This window comes from Candida metapsilosis (assembly GCF_017655625.1).
Source record: "Candida metapsilosis strain BP57 chromosome Unknown scaffold2, whole genome shotgun sequence".
Taxonomy (NCBI): domain Eukaryota; kingdom Fungi; phylum Ascomycota; class Pichiomycetes; order Serinales; family Debaryomycetaceae; genus Lodderomyces; species Lodderomyces metapsilosis.
In genome coordinates this window covers 292,833-308,849 of record NW_027138160.1, presented here as the reverse complement: position 1 = coordinate 308,849, position 16,017 = coordinate 292,833, and the positions used below count along the sequence as shown (strand labels likewise).

Genomic DNA, 16,017 nt, shown 5'->3' with positions numbered 1-16,017 from the left:
TACCTGTTCAACTATCTGAAGGTGCTACAACTCTACAACCCTATCGTCCATATAACAGATTAAATTAGTTATCACTAAAATAATGTGTCAATTATTTTAGATAATAACACAAAAACTTATCTTGACAGTATCCACACTTTTTATTGACAAGCGGCATCATTTTCGGGTAATATAGGTCTCCTCAATTTGCGCTCATGTCCAAAATATGCGCCTCACTTTTTTGATTGGCATATTTCAATCAATTTACCTGGGTCTCGTCTTCTTCGAGGTGCATCCGATGTTCTTATACAGTTGTCCTCATCTGTGGATCCAACACAATTTTCCGATCCTGAAATCTTAAAGAGACAGAGGTTCGCAATGTGAGTTTACGAAATTATGCACAGCTTCCAAAACAAAGTAGAAAAGTCACCAGTATTAATTTAAATTCAATAAACAGAGGTCAACAATCTATTGTACAAGTTTAGTACCGGATTATAACAAAAAGTGTCAAATTTTGATAAAAGAGACATCTTCTGTATGTGCAACTCAAACTTTAATTCTTATGCATTCCCTTGTTGAATATGCTTGTAATAATTGTCAAAATTGTTCTTGATCCTATCGTAAGCACAATCACACAACTCCTTTGCCGATATGTAATCTTTCGGATTGTATAATTCTTTAAGCGAAGCCATTTGCTTATCACCAATAGTTCTAACAGGAGTACCATAGCTGTTCAATTCATTCTTGGTTATGTATCGTTCACTCAATTCACCAATCACTGCCCATTTGTCACCTACGTGTAAAGTCACAATATATCGATCCTCGTCGATTCTAAAACCGCATGTTTTGGTATCCAAAAAGCACAAATCATCATAGCTTGTGATACTTTTGTCGTACGACTTAAATTTGATGTAGGCTTCGCCGTCGGATGGCCCGAATGTGTATAATTTCCGATTAAAAACGGTAATATTTGGGAAAATATTCACTTCTTCGACATACTTTGGTTCGTAGTATTTGAGCCAGCCATCAGGGTCAGGTTTTGAATTAACGTCAGTTGTTGCATCAGCGTCGCCCATTGTAAAATTAATCAAGTATGGAGTTATTTAGATTCCAATTCTTTGTGTTGACAGTTCTACGGATACATATATATTCTATTGATAAAATTCAAAAGGAACGCGGGTCCTTATCTTGTTCTAAAATTAGCATAGTGAGCAATTGCCACACTTTTGATAAATGCGCCTTGTGCCGTGCTTTGACTCGGCGCCAAAATTCATTAAAGTGAAACCGCTTTTAGGGACTGTGCATTAAATGCGCAGTATTCAGACTTATCGGTGTGTCAACTTCGATAAATCGGTTATTGTTCTCAACCTAGAAATTTTATTGCTTGCTAAAGCCCAATAAGTTAGCTAGAGTCAAGCAAGTAGGAAGATGTGCTACAGCTCTACGTCTTTATAGCGAGGTTTATTCATAATACAACAATTATGTGATCCGTATACCAATACCGACACAAAACCTTGACAGTATCCCCGCATCTTTGGCAACCACGCCATTTTCATGGTACACCAGTATTAAAACCTCACTTTTCAATGCAACTTTTCTGTTACTTCAAGTCATCTCTTTTACTCCGCCGCGTGGAAATGTAATATGAACATTCGCTAGACGAAAGAAATAGACGATGTAATAAGATACTAGCCTTTTTCGGCTCACAACACAAAAGTTTCATGTAAAATAACTTGTTTCGGAAGGTTCTATATTAGAATGCGTCCCAAACATGCACCCCACGTCTAAGCCCACCAAAGTGAAACGTTAAGACTAAGACTAGTGCATTGTTATTGGTCGATATGGTCTTATCTTTCAATCGCGGCGCGCTTACTTTCTAATTTAAAGACAGCAGCTGTCCGACCAAAAGTTTCCATTTTCTAGATGGTTGTCTCTTGCAAAGGCAGTAGGCGGTATTAAATTGATTCCCCCCTTCGCCGCTTACTTTACCAAAACAGGTTGTATACAAACGAGAAGTTTTGTTTTCGTATTGTACATGTCTTGGAAGAAATCCAAGCAGTGCATTTAACCACCATATGCCTCTCCATCTACTACTGACTCTACAGTCCCAAAGATTTATCTAAAATTTCATTTCTCATAAAATAATTCTATCAGCAAAACAAAACCTCACCGGTTCCATTCCTATTTCCCTACTGGCCATCTTGACTCTATCCTCATCAACCGCAAATCATGATTCAATTCTTCAGAATTGGCCAGTTGTGGACCATAAAATTGTTTAGTAATCTTGGCCAATAACCCTGCTTCTGTGTATTGATGATTAAAAGCAACTGCATCCCGCATATATGTGTTTCGCATTGTTGGTGTCCCTGTTGATCCAGCAGCATTGACTGCATCTGCAGCACCAGTAGAGCCAGAAACACCACCACCATTTCTTTCAGATGTGCTGGCATTCCCATTCTGTGATACGTTACTTTGCCCAATATTTGTAGCAGCTGAACGCCGACCTCTTCTCTTTGGTCCTGGAGTAGCTAGCTGTGGCTGCGGTGTGCCACTCTTGAACCCGCTAGTGTTTGAATCGCTGGCATTTGTGTCGGAACCTGAAGTCATTAATCGATCATATATAGGATTAGCAAAAATTTGATGTTTCATGGAATGCTTAGCTGATGTTGGTGGTTTAAGCTTTTTGGGGACGTCACTGGTTATAATGTTGAATTCCTCTTGAGTGATGAGTGGCATAAAGTCATGAACTAAAGCAAATTTGGATGAGGAATTCAACATTTCAGTCAATAGTTTATCTGACGCACTAGCGTGGTTCAATTGGCCACTGGATTCATCACTTCCTTCATCTGATGATGATGGTGATCCATGCTTATCAGCTTTCCTAGATATCCCATGAAATAGCTTTGAAGAATTCTTATTGGAAATGTCAAATACATCACCTCCACCGCTTTTATTTTGTTGTTCCAATAGGTGAACAAACAACTCTTGTTGATATTCAAAGAAATTTTTCAATTTTTCCAATTTGTTAATCAAGATTCCATTCAAATGTTTATAAACCTTGTTTGAATCTTCATAAAAGATCAAGGAGTTCTTCAATAGCTCATACTTTTCAAACAATTTCAATTTAACCAATTCGTAATCACGTTCAATTTCAAGTTTGTGTTGAATTTGCTTTAATTCATCATCAAGAATAACTGAGTTTCGGAAATGAATTTTACTTTCTCGTAAGTGTTCAATACGTTGTAGAAGGCTATACTTTTTCGATCGGTAAATATCCTCTCTATTTCTCAGTTCAAATTCTTCCATTTTTTCCAAATGAGTACGCAAGTTTTTCCTTCTTTTATCCTTCATAGCCCCTGTGCTTGATATGAATTCTCCTATAGTGGAAGGAAATACACTCAGCCTATCGACCCTTTCCAATCCAGTCATTACTTCTGAAGGATACGAGTCAATGTCTTCCAATTCCTTTTTGCCATCCAACATAGGCTTCTCTTTAGCATTGCTCAATTGCGAGTTTATGCTAACATACTCTGGATCAGAATACATCTTGTTGAATAGGTTGACTTTGGGCCATTGTGCTTGGTAAACATCTTGGTAAATCTCATCATCAATTTTGGCATAATAACTCTCATCGTCATTTTGAATATCCTCATTTGCACTCTCTTCATCACTTGAGTCATCCAGAGATATCTCAATGGCTTGATTTCTCAACTTCTGCATCTCAAGATCATATTTGGTCAATCCCTTTTCAGAAGCATCTTTTCGTAAATCAAATAGGGTTCCAGCTGCACTAGCCAATACCATATCAACTCGTGGTAGCTGTTCATTAGCTTCAAGCCACGAAGAAAACACATCATCTGGTACCAATGAAGACTTTTGTGCTGAAAGCGGATAAGCCATATAATTTGGAGGTGGGAATGGTAATGGAGGAGCTCGCACAAAAACATAGCGATCATTATCAACTGGGGGAGCGGGATATACCTCAGGCTGTGTTTGCTCACCTTCGTTGCTAGCTCGATTGACATTTGTTAGATTTGATGCTTCTAAATTCTGTTTTCTTGCCACTGCTTCCCTTTCGAGTTTTTCTTGTGCTTTTGCGTATGCTTTTGCCTCTTCTTCTTCTTTAGCTGCTTGGATTTGATCAGGCCTTAATTTAGGTTTCCTTCCTCTTTTGGTAGGTGTTGGAGCGATTGGTGGAGCTACAGCATTTGATCCAGTTTGGCTCTCCACATCATTTGATTGTGCCCTTGACCCACTAGCCTCTACTGATGCTTTTGCAGCAGCTTGACTTCGTTGTTCTTCCATTTCTTGTAAAGATTTTTTGAATTTCCGTCTAAACTCTGTCAATGAAAATGGTAATGTGTCAATATTGACAATAGGTGGAGGTGGATAAATAAAAGGCACCATGATTCCACCTCTTTCATCATCACTTACATCATCATCAACATCTGGATACAGCTGTGGCGGTGGAGGTGGAATTGGAGGTGGAAATTTCTTGACAATGCCATAAATTTGTTGAGCAGTATACTCATTACTTAAATCAGTAGTGACATCTGTAAAAAAATCGGATGTGATTGCTGGTGGATGAACAATAGGTACAATGTTTGGGGGGACTGAGTCTAATAAAGGGGCACTATTTTTATTTAGTTGTCGGTTGGTATTAAATTGATGGTGGTTGTCATTTAAACTGCTTTGTTTGATGGTTGAATCTGTTGGTATATTTTCATCGTTATGGGATCCTCTTGGCACTGAAACATTATCCAACGACAAGGAGTTTTTTAGCCTCTTTGGTGGATTGAAAATAGCCGCTAGTTGTTCTCTTGAGGGGATGTCAAGTGGTCTTTTGAAAGTCCTAATATTTGAATGATCCATTTTCTGGGAATGCTTTTTTTTTTAATCTCTTTTTGGCTGCAATGATGATGAATAACCAGTTGAGTTGCAAAGTAGAGCAATTTAAGGGTAATCGATTAATCACACTTTCAAAAGTAGTAGGTATGTGATCCTTTATTTATGGTGATGTGCTGATTGGTTTGACTGATGGTTTTTCTTTAAATTTGTTGTTGCAAATGTTTGATAGACTTCTCTCTCTCTATTCGAATTTTTTTTTCTTCTTTCTTTCTCTCTTATTTTCACAACCAAAGAGAGAGGGATTTATTTTTTTTATTCTTCCTTTCTCCTCGTCAGTTTTGAAATATTTTTGTAAATGACACACAGATTCAAACAACTAAATGCCACTATCGAGGGTGATAAAGGAATCGAGGATGTCCATTGAACCTTTCCGACATTGTATACCAAGCTTGACTTTTGAGAAGAATTCCTTAGATACGTACAAGAGTATATTGCTAAAGCAGTATATACTGGGGACACTAAAAGACCAGTATGAGTAGATCTACGACTGACTTTTTTACAGTACGGTATTGGTTTATTCATAGTGTATACGAAAAGATCTTTTTAGCCAGCTATTGCACGTAATCATCACCACGTAGTGTACAAGTGTAGCAGTAGATGCTACAACTCAATGTCCACACAAAGCCAAGTTGTAGTGCGTACAGAGAGCTTTACAGAGAGATAACCTAGTGGTCACTTTTATCAATAACTCGTGTTGGATTAGGCTAGAAAGGTCGTTTAATCGTATTTTCGCATATCCTTTTCCTAATGTCCATTATGCACATCAAAAATTTTAATCAACATGTAGTTCTTTAAATTGACACTACTTTATATAGCATCCATCTTAAAACGTGTCACCTTAAAAGCGAGCAGACTCCTCTTTAAACACTTCATTTGAAAAAGCTGCAAAAAAACATGTAGAAGAATGATGTATCCTGTATATAAACATGTGACAAAAGTACAAATCTCTGAGTTTTCTTGAACAGATTGCACTACTTGTTTTGTTAGCGCAAAAACAAACAAGCATTGGGCTTTTTTAAACATCACGTCATGTGTGTGTTCGATGTGGAGCTAATCTGATTTCATGACATGGAAAGTCTATAGTTACTTAGGTTATTTCCCAAAGAGATATTTTGATATCTAAACCGACGAAGTTTAATCAAGTCGTCTTTGTCTCTCTGTGTGTGTGTGTGTGTGTGTGCATCTTTTGTTACCTCCTTTTTTTTTTTATTTTTATTTTATTTTATTGTTTTAGTAGTGGTTTAATTATTTTATTTTTTTTCCGTCTATTGTTGTCCACTCTTCCAATCAATCATCATCCGCCTTGCCCCTCACCACAAATGTGTCTAAAGGTATTGCCTTGAAGGTTACAGGCAATGGGGGAGGAGGAAGGTACATTAATAGTGAAGAGAGTGAAATTCTTCTTATTAAAAGTGGTTGTATTAATTAATTAGTATGTGTATTTGCTCAATTTCGTAAATGAAATTTCTGTAACAACAAAGACACACACACACACAAAGAGAGAAAGAGAGAGAGACACCGAAGGAGAAAATTTAGAATAGACAAACAAGAAAACAGCAATTAACAAAAATTCAATAGAAAAAAAATAATCATTTCATCAACAACAACAACAACAACAAGACATCATCAACCTCGAACACCAAACTGCAATTACAACCAATCCTTTTTACACACACTGAGAGGAAGATAAAGGATACATTACACAAGAAACTCAAGTTCCAACAGTTTGATCTCAATTGTTTAGCCACATATAGCTGCTAACCACAGACCGTGACATCTCCCCTTCGACGATAGTATACGCACAGATCTTTTCATAAGACATATATACATTGTTTAAAAAGGTTCAATTGATTGATTTACTCGGAAAATAGCTAGTATCTCATACATTTTACCCGAGGAATTTATCCCCATCACGAGAGACAACACCATTAAGCAGCCAAAACCACATTCCATATAATTCTTTAACAAGATGCCGTTAAGGTCAGCTACGAATAAGTTCGGTGATAAAGAAAAGGTGTTTGCCAAAATGCTGGGTTACCCTTGGTGGCCGGCCTTTATCACACCTGATGAATATATTCCAAAGAACGTTTTAAAAGCCAGAAAGAAAAGCACACCGTATTGTGTGATATTCATACCGGATGGTGACTTTTATTGGTGTAACGACAAGGCCGTAAAGGAGTATAAGCCAGGGACTACCAAAGACACGAGTAAACTAGATGCAAAAGCTATAGCTAGGTTGAAAGATGTGAAATATTTAAAGAAAAGATTGACTACGGCACCAAAGAAACCGGCAACTTTCCCTGAAGCAATAGTTGCGTCAGAGAAATTGGCTTTTAATGACTTTATTAAAATTTTCCAAGAAGGTGAAGATGATGAGGAAGATGAAGAGGTGGAAGAAGACGCAGAGGAGGAAGACGCAGAGGAGGAAGGCGAGGTACAAGAAGATGAAGGGGAGGAGCCAGAAGTACCAGTGAAGAAATCTGCAGCTACAAAGAGTCGAAATAGGTCTGACACCAAGCTTAGAAGGTCCAGTCGCTCACAGGATGTCGAAGACGAAGCAGAGGATGGTGACGTTGAAGATCAATACCAAGAGGAGATTCCCAAGAACAAGAGGAAACGCGGTTCAGTCGTCCAAGCATCGACAAATGGCAAGAAGAGAAAGCTGACAGATGCCAATGACACAGAGGAGCCAGCGACAGAATCTCACAAGAAACCGAAATTGGAGAATTCGAGTGATGAAGATACAGCTAGTGCTGCAGGTGCAGCCGCAGCATCAATCAAATCAGGTAAAGCTCCTGTAAATGACGAAGAAAAACAACACCAATTGTATTTGTGTCGAATCAAATTGCAAAGAACATTGATACAAAGAGATTTAGTACAGTCACCACCCACAGCTGATGAACTACTGCTTGTTCGTTTAATCTTGTATCGATTGGTTAATTTCCCAGTTGATAAGGAACTTTTGAAAAAGACCAAATTGTACAAAGTCATGAGATATATCATCAAGAATCGTGATTTGGAATATGCTGATAGTTTCAAGTTGCATGAACTTTGTAAGGAGATTTTGGAGAAATGGGATCCATTTATTCAGCAAATATTGTATGAAAAGGAGCATTCAAATAGTGGCAAGAGTAGCAACGCAAATGCAAGATTGTTGTCAGTTAAGAATGGTGGATCGGGGTTTAATGATGATTCCGAAGTAAGTGGAATTGAGCAAAGCTTACCCGAGATTGATCAGTCGAAAGATGAAGAATCTGAGCCAAGTGAGAAAAAGGATGGTGAGAAACCACTGGGCGGTGAGGTGAAAGGTGCCAACGGTGTTGAAGTGAAAAAGGAACTGAAGTCCAGTCATGATACTCAATCGAATCATATAGGCTCCGAGTCCTTATTAGAGAAGAACGTGGAATTACCTACAATAAAGGCTGAAGGAGTTACAGGAGAAGCCAATAGCAAAGAGGAGAGCAAAGAGAGCGAAAGCACGGCTGCAGCAATAAAAAATGAATCTAAAGATGACAGGCCGGAAAGTCAGAGCGAAAGTGTTGCAACCAAAGAAACGACGGCTCCCAGTGAATCAACAAAAGAAGCACAATCTGTTCCTGATGTAACTAATAAAGCTGAAGCTGCGGTTAATGCTATTGTAAACCCCTAGCCTTGCTAGATCAAGGAAGGAAATGGATCAAGGAACAGATGACGGGTTATGATGGAATTTCGAGTGGTGTATAAATCGATTATTGTGATTAATTTTTTGTATTATTAAATAAAGTATCATACCAGAAATGATGTTGCGTTGTAGTGGGAAGCGAATGGGCCTCGGAGTAGTGCGAACTGAAACGACATATAGCGAACACGGTGTCAAAGTCATTCAACTGAGAGTAATTACAAGAGCGCCTTAAGTGCTCCAATTATACTCATCGCAATCCGTCCGCCCAAAGTATTTCTCTACATTTGTGTAGAGTATTTTACCTTTGCTTACCTTTTTGTACTCGTATAAGGTCTCAATTTCAATCCAATAAAGGTCGTGCGATTAATAACTATTTTGCTGTTCATCAACAAAATCAATTTTTTTTTTTTATTTTCAATGAGAAAAAAATTTTCTTTTTTTTTTTTCAAGAACCTTCTTCTCTTTTTTTCAACAAATCAACGAAAAAGACCATTTAATTACAATCAACCATGGCTGAAGAAGATGTATGTTAGTCCTAATAAGAAGGAATAGAGATAGAGGGATATTGAATAAGTGGGAGATCGTCAATGGGATGGTGATGATTTGATTGGAGTGAGATGAATGGCGAGCGAGAAGGGGCGTCCAAAGTTTGCACACTTTCGTCTTTATTTCACTACGTTTAGCAGAGTTTACCATGGGACTTTATGCTTCCACTCAGTGCCATTTAGTAGACTGACGGATTGCCTTTTTTTCATCCATCGGAAAGGCTTTATGATGGATGGCGGTGCCCGCACTCGATTGCTACATCCATCAACTCAGTTCCCTCACAATATCCCTTTTTCCTACAATACTTCACCTTATAGGATGACTCTTACTAACTTATTCCTTTTCTTTAGCACACTTTCGAAACCGCTGATGCCGGTGCTGCTTTGACTTTCCCAATGCAATGTTCAGCTTTGAGAAAGAACGGACACGTTGTCATCAAGAACAGACCATGTAAGATTGTTGATATGTCCACTTCCAAGACCGGTAAGCATGGTCACGCCAAGGTCCATTTGGTTGCCATTGATATCTTCACTGGTAAGAAGTTGGAAGATTTGTCTCCATCTACCCACAATATGGAGGTTCCAAATGTCAGAAGACAAGAATTCCAATTGTTGGACATTGATGACGGTTTCCTTTCATTGATGACTGCTGACGGTGACACCAAGGATGATGTCAAGGTTCCAGAAGGTGAATTGGGTGACAAGATCCAATCTGAATTCGATGAAGGTAAGGATTTGATCATTACTATCATCTCTGCTATGGGTGAAGAAGCTGCTATTGCTTACAAGGATGCCCCAAAGAACTAAGTCTCAAATTTTTTTTTTTATTATATATTTGGTACATATATATAATGATAATATAAAATCTGTATTTTGTATTTAATTTGTAAGAGCAGAGGAAATGTGTTTACATCTTGTAGAATGGGGGGTTGATGGCAACTGAGACTGACTACTCCGCTCGATCAACAGAGACAGAATTGATTACATTTTCTGAGGTACGAAATCGAACTTTGTCGAGTCCTGGGGGTTGGAAAATTTTTCGATCTCGCAAGGCTGATATGTGCGAATGGGCCGAGAACATTGCCGAAAGAACGTACAGTAAAGGGTTATTAAACATGGCTCTGAGTTATCGAGCTAGTCAGGTTGTAGATTTAGACAATGAGAAGGATGTTTGAATCAGCAATTTAACAGTTTCAGAAGCTGTTCAATCAGTTGTTGATAAAGCGAGCCTTGTCTTTGCAAAAAAAAAGAGCCGACTCCCAGCTTGGGAGCCTATACTGCCTACCTGTACTTGGAGCGGGCCCGGTATCTGTACCAGACACAAAATTCTCGAAGACGCAAAAGCTGAACCGGTAATAACAATAAGCACCGCTTAAATTTGGAGAACATCCATTGACAAAAGTTTAGCAATTGTGCTTCAAGTTGCGAAATTGGTGCCGTCTTAAGATTCGGCAAAGATCACTGTGGCTTTCCAACTTCGAGGTAACGAAATTTTTATCCTTAGATCCATCTATGTTTGCATGAAGTATAAAAACCGCTTTGGAGTTGGTAAGGCCAGCTGCATGAACTATTGCAACCTGAACATTCACAACTTTACCCAATTTTGCAATGACTGACGCTAACTCAACAACCAAACCTACTCCGGATGCCTGGCTCAAACATTACGAGCCAAAATACATTGAAGAGGTGAATATCTTCCCCAATATTACCGTCTTCAATAGGAAATTGTACACATTCGGGCCATCAGACGGTGAAGTGTACATCAAGTTCAAGTCACACGACAAAAGTATCACATGCTACGATGAGTTGTGTTATTTGGAAACAATAGCATGTGGTATTAGAATTGATGAGAATCGTCATGTTGTATACATACACGTTGGAGATAAGTGGGCTGCAATTGGCGAAGTAAGTGAAAGATTCATCGAAAAGAATGAATTGAACAGTTTTGGTGGAGGTCCAAGGAGCATCGGTGACCACAAGGTTGTTCCGCTTAAAGAAATTTACAACCCAGCTGAACGTATATCAGCAAAGGAGTTGTGCGACAGTGCTTACGATAGGATCGAGTATGGTTTTGACAAGTACTACAAACAAATCCAGCAAGGAAACGCATAAAGCTTAGATATTGATCTTTGTATATCTCTTTGAGTAGTGAAGTATACTATTGATCCATATAGATACCCTCAAGCGCTACGTGTAGTTTAACGAAAACAAATGCAAGATTAAAGTACATTTCAAGGTCCCACCATGTGTGGTAACTTGTGTTCGTACATCGAAAGTCTGCATAACTTCCAATTATATGGTATATTAGGATGTGACACTTATTTCGCCAGACCTATCAAGTATTGCTTTATATTATGCTTGGCGAACGGATAGAAAATAATAATTTTTAAATGAGCCACAATTTTGAAGTTCAGTTTGCTTATTGGTAAACTCCAAACAAGTTGTAGAAGAAGCAGCAATACTAATGATGCTACTGCCTAATATATACATATCTAATGCCAACGGGAGGAGTTAAGCTCAGGCTATATCCTTCTGTAAAAATTGGGTGCGGAGAAGAAAAGTAAAAAATAGTCATGTGACAAAAATTGTAAATGCAACACAAAGTTTACAATACAATGTAAGATTTATTACTTTATACTGATTTTGTGTTTAAAGCAAACACTCATTTTTCATTTCCAAGAAAACCAAACTTAGTAAGCAATATCTCAAACTACACATCAAACACATCCTATCCACCATTGAGGAAACAGCTCATTATTGCACACTAGCTAGTCGTGGATTAGAAGTAGATTCTACTCAGTTTGAGATAGACAAAACCTACCCCATTTTATTTCTGTTTTTTGGTTTTTTTTTTTTTCCTTCTTGTGCGGCTAGAAATAACTCAGCATCATTCAAAAGGACAAAGTCCAACAACTGCACAGGAAATCAATCACAGGGGCATTAGAAAATGGCTAGTCAAATCACGGCAGCACCGTTTCTGTCATTAGAGGTACAGCCTAGCTCCACTCAAGGATCCCCATCACAGACTCCAACTACCACTTCTTCAAACAATAGTTCCACCGTTTCTGATGGTTTCTCCTTTATTGGAAGTAACACAACAACTGTTTTGTTTTTTGTTGCGTTGGCTGTTGCTGTTGTTATTGGATTAATATTTGTTTACTTCACCTTAAGATACTTTGTCCGTTCCAGATACGGGCTTTCCGTGTCTCCGTTTTCACAGAGAAGTCAATATCCCCCTTCATCTTATGGTAACCCTGATGATGCTAATAACTATGCTTTTATTCACCTATCGCGAGAAAGAAGGAGACAAAATAGGCAAAGGAGACGCAGAAGAAGATTTAGCAAGATGCAAAAACTTACTGCCGAAGAAGCGGAGAAACTTTTCCCAAAGAAAACATATCACGATTGGTTGAATGGCGGTAAAGAAAGAGATGTTGAAAAGAGAGACGGAAATCTCAAGGAAGAACCTGACCAGGAAGGTGTCGCAGAAGTGTTGACTGGCGATAGTGACTCTCTGCATCTTAACCTCAACACTGTATCTACCGCTAAAGAACAGACAGACCTCGATTTAGGAGATGGGATTGAGTTGAAAGAAATGGAAAAGAAAGGAATAGTGGAAACGCACATTGAGGTTGTGGAAGGGTCACTGGAAAGAGGTGCCGATCCTGTTTCCGAAATTCATGGCTTGCAATTTGACTCGGGCTCGTGTGCTATTTGCTTAGAAGTACTCGAAAATGATGCTATTGTGCGTGGCTTGATATGTGGACATGTCTTCCATGCAGTTTGTCTTGATCCTTGGTTAATCAAACGACGCGCTTGTTGTCCAATGTGTAAGCGTGATTACTTGTTCAAAAGGGATTACCAACAAGATAATGACGTCAATGAAGCAACAAGTGGTACTAATGGAAACTCAAATGAGAGTAACCATGGAACCACCGAGACACCAAATGGAACTAATGGCAGAAACGAAAGTGAAGATAACGATACTGAAAGCATTAATAGCGATGAAATCCAACGTGATCCTGTCCTTCAAGCATTTCTCCAAAACTTGATACCAATGTCAGAAAGGGCTAGACTGACTTTAAGTGATCCTCAATATGCTGATATAAACCTCGAAGAAAGAAGTAAACAAATGGCAAAAGAAAAGTATGGAAAATTCTTCAAGATTATCATTTGGAAGCTGTTTGGAATCACGAAACTGGACTTGTTTCACTGGGCGGTCCTTACTCTTGCTAGTGAACACCGACGTGCACAACAATTAGAAGAGTTGCAGCGATCCGGGTTGGCAAATGTTGGAGTTGCAGATACGAACCAACAACATTCTCAAGACCCTTCTTCTACATTAAGCCATACACATGCTGGTCATGCTGAGGTTGACGTTGCGGAAGCTACTCGGAGGGATATAGTAGATAACCGGGTGTAGTTACTTCCCACATATATAGTAATTTTCTTGTAATTTAGTCTGGTAATTTGATACGGAAATAGAAAGAGTGTCTTTCTTCCTCTTATTGTGATTCGCACCAGAAAAAGAGAAAAACGAAATTGTTTAATTTAACGAAGAGAAAATTTTTCAAAAAAAAACCCATCCATTCACAAGACCTTACGGTTATCTCCCGGTGAATAAACAAAACGCACACACTACACATTCCACAGGATATTCAGTTTTGAAGTATTCTCAGTAATTACCTATCCTGATTTTATTTTTTTCCAGATACACACTTTCCACAAAAAGAACAGTTTATCAATCATGGCACCAAAGAAGAATGTCAAAATGGACTTGGGTTCATTCTTAGCGGATGATACCTTTGGAGGAACTTCATGGGCAGATGAGGAAGTTGATTTAAACACCATCGGATTATCTTTGGACAAGTCCACCACTGAAGCTCCAATTGGAGGAAGACCTGCCTTTTCGGGTATGGGTGGAGGTGAAGGTCGCTTCCAAGAACCAAGAAAGGAGAGAAAAGAGTATCCTATTCCTGATAAGCCACCATATGTTGCCCGTGTTTCAAACTTGCCATGGGAAGTTACTGAAGAAGTCATTGTGAGACATTTTGAAGATAGAATGCAAGCTCAAGATATCATTACTGACATTAAATTACCTGTTGATAGAGATAACGGAAGATTGAAAGGTTTTGCATTTGTTACATTTACTGAAAGAGGTTTTCTTGAAGAATCGTTGAATTTGACTTTGAGTGAGTTTCAAGGAAGAAAGATTTTTGTCAACGTTGCTGCCCCTCCAAGAGCTGATGAAGGTGATTGGAGATCAGGTAGATCAGGTCCATTAGGAGGTGGAAGAGAACCTGAAGTTGACTTGGATTGGGGTGCAGCAAGAAGAACACATGCTGAGTTACCACCTAGAGAAAGATCAAACCGTGGCCCAAGAGAGCACAGACCAAGAGATGAACCAGACTTTGATTGGAGTGCAGCTAGATCTGATTCAACTGGATTGCCACCAAGAGAGAGATCCAACAGGGGACCTAGAGAACATAAACCAAGAGACGAACCAGATTTGGATTGGGGAGCCGCAAGATCAGAATCAAGCGGGTTGCCACCAAGAGAAAGATCTCATAGAGGTCCAAGAGAGCACAAACCAAAAGACGAACCTGAGTTAGATTGGGGTTCAGTAAGGAGCTCTCATGCTGAGTTACCACCAAGACAAAAATCATCCAGAACATCAAGCCACGGTGAAGGACAAGAACGTGGTTCTTTTAAACCAAGAAAACAAGAACCAGAGTTTGATTGGGGAGCAGCAAGATCTTCTTCAACTACCTTGCCACCAAGAGAAAGATCCAGCAGGTCATCATCAAATAGAAAGAATTCAGAAAGTGATTTCGATTGGAAGAGAGGACAACCATTGCAACAACGTACTAGATCAGCACATGGACAAAAGCATAAAGAAGAAAAGAAGGACGAAACTAAACCTCAAGGACCACAAAAGTCTCAATTCAGTGTATTAGCTGTTGACGATGAGGATGAAGATGAAGAGGAAGTGAAAGCCGAGAAGAAAGCTTCTAAGAAGGCAAGTGACTCTGCTGATGTAAGCAAATTGGAATCTGCTACCGCCAACTTATCAGTCTCTGAAAAGGACAGCGGTAATGAAGATTGGGAAGTTGTTGGTAAAAAGTAAAGTGGCATGTTTAATAGAGTAAAGAAAGAATACCCCCCTCGCAGAATCATAAACGTTTTAAAATGAAAATCTAATGGGTAAAGATGCCGATTGAGCAATGGAGGGGAATTGACTGTTTTCAAGGTATATATATTTATCTATTTTGTATTAATAATGACAATGTATAGAAAAAGGTTTAAATTTGGAAGCGCGAAATAAAGAAAATGAAATATATCCTCACCACTGGATCCTTTAGGTTCAATCATGCCAGAGAATATACAAGACAAGTACTATCTAATAGACTCAACTAGTATGTTTACCCATCTCATCATCTCCCTTTGCACCCCTACTAACCTACTCTCTAGAAACCTATCAACCTTCACAACCCACGCCATTACAAAACTTGCTTCACTTATACAATCTAGAACCAGTAGCGCAACTGCTATCCCGAACCAACCCCGACGGATCCAAGAATGTCAAATTGAGGAAATCCTACAAGGCCCATATCCTGGACTTACCAGGAAAGCATCAAATCCCCGACCCCAAAACGATACCGATTGGATTAATGGATCCTCTGATTGCACAACATCCCGATATAATCAATCAATTTGATGCAGAGTTGTTGGAAAAAGCATTGAGGTTTGATAGGACCCCAATTAATGGTATACCCGGCTTTGATGCTGCGGATTTGGCGATTGGTGATCAACAAACTTTGATGAGGGGCGATGATCATGATGATGAACGAAACAAGAAACGGAAAAAGAAGCATCAAAGTGGTGGTGACGTAAAGAAACATCATGTATAGAGTTTTAACTATG

The 16,017-nt window shown here is 38.9% G+C and overlaps 8 protein-coding genes across 8 annotated transcripts; 6 read left to right on the top strand and 2 right to left on the bottom strand. All coding sequences in view use genetic code 12, as the record gives it.

Annotated features, from left to right (window-relative positions):
- Window positions 1–539: 539 nt before the first annotated feature.
- On the bottom strand, window positions 540–1,055 carry I9W82_001637 (uncharacterized protein; the record flags this gene model as incomplete). Its single annotated transcript, XM_067690404.1, has 1 exon — window positions 540–1,055. One exon carries the CDS (start codon window positions 1,053–1,055, stop codon window positions 540–542), a length of 516 nt encoding a protein of 171 aa, XP_067548873.1.
- Window positions 1,056–2,160: 1,105 nt separating this feature from the next.
- On the bottom strand, window positions 2,161–4,851 carry FGR47 (Fgr47p; the record flags this gene model as incomplete). Its single annotated transcript, XM_067690403.1, has 1 exon — window positions 2,161–4,851. The coding sequence occupies one exon, from the start codon at window positions 4,849–4,851 to the stop codon at window positions 2,161–2,163; it is 2,691 nt and encodes an 896-aa protein (XP_067548872.1).
- A 2,005-nt stretch (window positions 4,852–6,856) lies between these two features.
- Window positions 6,857–8,536, top strand: I9W82_001635 (uncharacterized protein; the record flags this gene model as incomplete). The annotated part of the gene is made up of 1 exon (XM_067690402.1): window positions 6,857–8,536. The coding sequence occupies one exon, from the start codon at window positions 6,857–6,859 to the stop codon at window positions 8,534–8,536; it is 1,680 nt and encodes a 559-aa protein (XP_067548871.1).
- A 521-nt stretch (window positions 8,537–9,057) lies between these two features.
- On the top strand, window positions 9,058–9,900 carry ANB1 (translation elongation factor eIF-5A; the record flags this gene model as incomplete). Its single annotated transcript, XM_067690401.1, has 2 exons — window positions 9,058–9,072; window positions 9,445–9,900. The coding sequence occupies 2 exons, from the start codon at window positions 9,058–9,060 to the stop codon at window positions 9,898–9,900; spliced, it is 471 nt and encodes a 156-aa protein (XP_067548870.1).
- Window positions 9,901–10,701: 801 nt separating this feature from the next.
- On the top strand, window positions 10,702–11,205 carry I9W82_001633 (uncharacterized protein; the record flags this gene model as incomplete). Its single annotated transcript, XM_067690400.1, has 1 exon — window positions 10,702–11,205. The coding sequence occupies one exon, from the start codon at window positions 10,702–10,704 to the stop codon at window positions 11,203–11,205; it is 504 nt and encodes a 167-aa protein (XP_067548869.1).
- An 835-nt stretch (window positions 11,206–12,040) lies between these two features.
- On the top strand, window positions 12,041–13,516 carry I9W82_001632 (uncharacterized protein; the record flags this gene model as incomplete). Its single annotated transcript, XM_067690399.1, has 1 exon — window positions 12,041–13,516. The coding sequence occupies one exon, from the start codon at window positions 12,041–12,043 to the stop codon at window positions 13,514–13,516; it is 1,476 nt and encodes a 491-aa protein (XP_067548868.1).
- Window positions 13,517–13,840: 324 nt separating this feature from the next.
- On the top strand, window positions 13,841–15,220 carry TIF3 (Tif3p; the record flags this gene model as incomplete). The annotated part of the gene is made up of 1 exon (XM_067690398.1): window positions 13,841–15,220. One exon carries the CDS (start codon window positions 13,841–13,843, stop codon window positions 15,218–15,220), a length of 1,380 nt encoding a protein of 459 aa, XP_067548867.1.
- Window positions 15,221–15,463: 243 nt separating this feature from the next.
- On the top strand, window positions 15,464–16,004 carry MED19 (Med19p; the record flags this gene model as incomplete). The annotated part of the gene is made up of 2 exons (XM_067690397.1): window positions 15,464–15,509; window positions 15,565–16,004. 2 exons carry the CDS (start codon window positions 15,464–15,466, stop codon window positions 16,002–16,004), a joined length of 486 nt encoding a protein of 161 aa, XP_067548866.1.
- Between the last annotated feature and the right edge of the window lie 13 nt (window positions 16,005–16,017).